Source organism: Salvia hispanica, chromosome 1 (genome assembly GCF_023119035.1).
Source record: "Salvia hispanica cultivar TCC Black 2014 chromosome 1, UniMelb_Shisp_WGS_1.0, whole genome shotgun sequence".
Classification (NCBI taxonomy): Eukaryota; Viridiplantae; Streptophyta; class Magnoliopsida; order Lamiales; family Lamiaceae; genus Salvia; species Salvia hispanica.
The window spans coordinates 38,696,120-38,700,542 of record NC_062965.1 but is presented as its reverse complement, the minus strand read 5'-3'; the positions used below and the strand labels follow the sequence as shown (position 1 = coordinate 38,700,542).

Genomic DNA, 4,423 nt, shown 5'->3' with positions numbered 1-4,423 from the left:
AATGGATATAAAAAGTCTTAGACACGGGAAATAATATATTAAAGAGGTTAACCCGGATTGCTTGTAATCACGGATTGGATGGGCGGTCAGTATTTCTTCGATAGTGGCACAAGAAATATTCCATTGGCCTTATATTGAATTATAGGTTATAATTTAATTAGTAAAGAAGGTCCAATTGGGGAGGCCCAATCCAAACCCCATAGATCCCTAACCTAGCTCATCATAAATTTTATAAATAAGGATGTAAGGAGAGGAGACAAAACAACAACACAAAAAACCCTAGCCTCCACACTTAGAATTTTCAATCCTCTCTCTCTAATAGAGGAATTCGAAATTCATCTTTGTGTGTTCTTGGTTTTCTTGTCTTCTTCTTCAAGATCCTTATAATTTCTAAAAGATTCCTCCCACAAGGAATTTAGATCTATAGAGTTAAGGGTCATAGGTTAGAAGATCTTTGGTCTTGCATTCACAATCAAGCTTCAAGATCTACACGTGGAGAAGTAGCAAGCCACTTCGATTCTTTGGAGAATCATTATTATAAATATTCAACATCATAATTTAATTTAAATTATGTAATTAATTGCGCAATTATATGTCTCTACATGTTCAAGCGTGAAATTGAATCGATCCACATAATCACCTAAATAGATTCTTTTGTGGATTTATTTGTTTTTGCAATTTCCGCTGCGTTATTCCCCAACAATTGGTATCAGAGCTATGCTTTTAGGCTCTGATTATGTCGGTTTAATCTTTTTTTTTTCAAAATTACATGGATCAATGAAGAATATTTTAGATCTATAAGTGAATATTCTAGATCGGCTAAAGAACATTCTAGATCTATGAATTTTCTTCAAGATTGATGAAGAATGTCTTGATCTACAATAGAGTACTCCAACATCTATAGAACATATTCTAGATCTATTTTATATAGTTGTTAAATGGAATATTCTAGATCTATAAGAATATTCTTGATTAAGAATATTGTAGATCTATGATAGTTTATTCTTGATCTAAGTTTATTATGTTCTACTCATGTAGATGTACATGTTTGAAAAATGTGATGGATGATTGTTTTCATGCTTGCAATATTGCGTGATTGTTGAATCTTGTTGTTCTTCGTTTTATTGTAAACCCACGGGGGTTGACCGTGGTAGATTTGGTCTTGCTTTTCCTTGTATTTTCTTTTGTAAACAAATGTAATAGTTAGAATACAAAGTAATGTAATACAATGGAGCAAACAAGACGAAGAACGAGACCGGCGAGAGAGACCTAGGCGGCCGCCGAAACCCTAGCGGGTTCGGCCGCACACAGATCTGGTCGGCGGCAAATGGCGGCGGCAGCAGGACGCCATGCAATGGCAGCGGCTGCTTTACGAAGCAGCTGCAGCAGCGCTGCGTCGGCGGCTCCAGGCTGGCGGAGCCGATGGCGGCTGGGCAAGGCGGTGGCACGGGCTGACGGCGGTGGCTGGCAACGCTCGGCAGCGGGAAGGCGGTCCCGATGAAGACGACAGCGGCACGGATCCCTACAAGGCGGCGGCGGCTAGTTGTTTTTATTTAAGGGCGAAACCCTAATTAGGGTTTTAGATGACCCGATTAATAGGCAAGGCCCAATGTGTGGTCTTGACCTAATTTTTATGCCCTGGATATTTGATTTATTCAAATGAGGTATATATATCTTATTTAATCCTTTTTATCCGGAGTACCATGGAAAGGATAAATTGTGATTTATTTTAATTATTTAGTTTTAGACAATTAGTGGTTTAAAATCACATTATTTATTTGGTTATGTGTGATGTTACAAAGTGTGCAAAATTATTTGCCTATAAAATTTACATCTTATGTGAATTAAATAACTTTTTGCTTGCATGATAATCAAATGAAAACCATTTTATCTAAAAATGATTAAGCGATAATTACGAACAGTCATGTTGTATATGGTCTCCATAAATGGTATTCAAATGTGAAGTAAATTAGATAACATTTCGACCTTTCTTTAGAGGAGTTGTGTTATTAGTAATATTTACAGATTTCATAAGATTTGAATAACTAAAATGGTTCTTTTAAATGAAAGGCATATTTCTGAAGGAATATTGTGATTAGTAGGAGCAATATTATCATGAAGTGAGCATTGTTTAAAAGATGTTAACCATGGTCTTAGATTCTCATTGAGTGGCGTGCGACCTTTCTTTAGAGGAGTATTCAAAGCGAGATAAGATTCTTGAGGACTAGAATTATGGTACTAGCTTAGGCAATATTAGGAAGTCATGCCATTCTTATGGTCTCTGGACTATCTGTCAGTATTGTGACCAAGATTTTTTTTTTAAATCTAAATAATCCATGACATCTTTTGGTGCTTGTTTATTTAGCGTTTTAATAGCATATGTGATTCTAGAATGTTTTATGGTTTTTACCTTCCTTTATCATGTATGGTTGTGTGATGGATACCTTTTATTTTCTCAGTCAATATCAATTATGTCGCTCAATCCATTATCTGTGATCTTGAAAGAAAACAAACTCGAGGGGCCAAACTATGTAGACTGGAAACGTAATTTGGATATTGTTCTCATCGCTGATGATTATAAGTTTGTGCTTGAAACTGATTGCCCCGAAAAACCTGTTGGTACTTCTGCGGAAGATAAGGCCATGTACAATAAGTGGATAAAGGCAAATGAGATGGCGAAGTGCTATATTTTGGTTTCTATGTCAAATGTACTTCAACATCAACATCATTCCTACGAATCCGCTTTTGAGATCATGGAGAACCTTAAATCTCTTTTTGGGACTCAGAGTCGATCTGCTAGATCTCTAGTGATTAGGAGTCTCATGAATAAGACGATGAAGGAGGGCACGCCAGTTAGGGACGATGTCCTTGAAATGATGCGCCATCTCAATCAAATTGAGGTCTTGGGAGGATCAATAGATCCAGATTTTCAAGTAGACATAATACTCCAAAGTCTTCCGGCAAGTTTTCAACAGTTCAAAGTCAACTATGAGATGACTAAGCAAGACCTTAACTTGGCTGAACTTCTAAGCAAGCTATGTTGGTTGACCGCGCCTCCAGTTCCAAAGTCACTAGACCTAGGAAGGATGGCAAGGCGGAGCAGGGATTGAAGGCAAGGAGGGGCAAGAAGAAGGTCAAAGCAAGAAAAACTGGCAAGTGTTTCAAGTGCGGTGAAAAGGGACATTGGACACCTGATTGCCCCAAAAAGGGGAGCGATTGCAGTGGGAGCTGTTTATATTCATTTTTCTAGTAGTAGAGTTTTGGTATTAAACAATGCTTTATTGATACCTTCGTTTAGAAGGAACCTGATTTCGGTTTCTAAACTGGTTTTTGACGGATATTCTATTTCTTTCAATGATGCTTGCATTATAAGGAGAGATGATTATTTTATCTGTCAAGGTATCATGGATAATAACTTGTATACTATACGCTCTACGCATCATCTTGTTGAGTCGAATAACATATCTGTTTCTCGCAAGAGAAAAACTTCACCACACGATATGAATGATATGTACTTATGGCATCTAAGGCTTGGGCATGCGAATCCGAGAAGGATCCAAAAGTTGGTAAGCCTTGGCTCAATTGAGGGACTAAGTTTAGACCCTTTTCCAACTTGCGAATCCTTCTTGGAGGGCAAGATGACCAAAAGATCCTTTAAGATCAAAGAAAATAGAGCTAAGAAAGTACTAGATCTCATTCACTCGGATGTTTGTGGTCCATTCCAAATTCAAGTTAGGGGAGGCTATGCATATTTCATCACCTTTATTGATGATTATTCAAGATTAGCCCATGTCTATTTGATGCAACGCAAATTAGAATCCTTTGAGAAATTCAAAGAGTTTAAGGCATTTGCAGAAACGCGTCATAGTAAGACTATAAAAGCCTTACGATCTGATCGAGGAGGCGAGCACCTTAGTGAAGAATTTTTGGGCTACTTGGCAGAAGCTGGGATTGAATCCCAATTGACCGCTCCTGGCACACCTCAACAAAATGGGGTTGCAGAAAAGAGAAATCGAACATTTCTTGAAATGGTTCGGTCAATGATGTGTTATGCTCAGTTGCCAAAATTGACCTTAATACCCTTATTGACGTTTTTAGTTCATCGTATTGACATTACGGGGTTGATGATCTAGGCCCTTAATTTGAATATCTAATGACTATTATTTAGTTGTAGTTAGCAATTAAGTATTGAGTTAACAATATAACACTCCCCATTGCACAGATTTACTTTTAAGTAGTGATTCTGTTTGACAATCTTTCATACTACGATTCTAAAAATATTACTCCCTCCGTCCCATTGAAGATGACTCACTTTCCTTTTTAGTTTGTCTCAACTAAGATGACTCATTACTTAAAATGAAAACACTTTTATCTCTACTTAATTCCCTCTCTCTTACTTTACTCTCTCCTCTCAACACACAAA

At 37.4% G+C, this 4,423-nt stretch overlaps 1 protein-coding gene across 1 annotated transcript; it reads left to right on the top strand.

Moving 5' to 3' along the window:
- The first annotated feature begins 2,471 nt into the window (after positions 1-2,471).
- On the top strand, positions 2,472-3,110 carry LOC125196156. The gene has a single exon (XM_048094555.1). The coding sequence runs from the start codon at positions 2,472-2,474 to the stop codon at positions 3,108-3,110; it is 639 nt and encodes a 212-aa protein (XP_047950512.1).
- Positions 3,111-4,423: the final 1,313 nt, after the last annotated feature.

Excerpts from the sequence above, each read along its gene's own strand:
- LOC125196156 (XM_048094555.1), top strand. The coding sequence starts at position 2,472 with ATGTCGCTCAATCCATTATCTGTGATCTTGAAAGAAAACAAACTCGAG.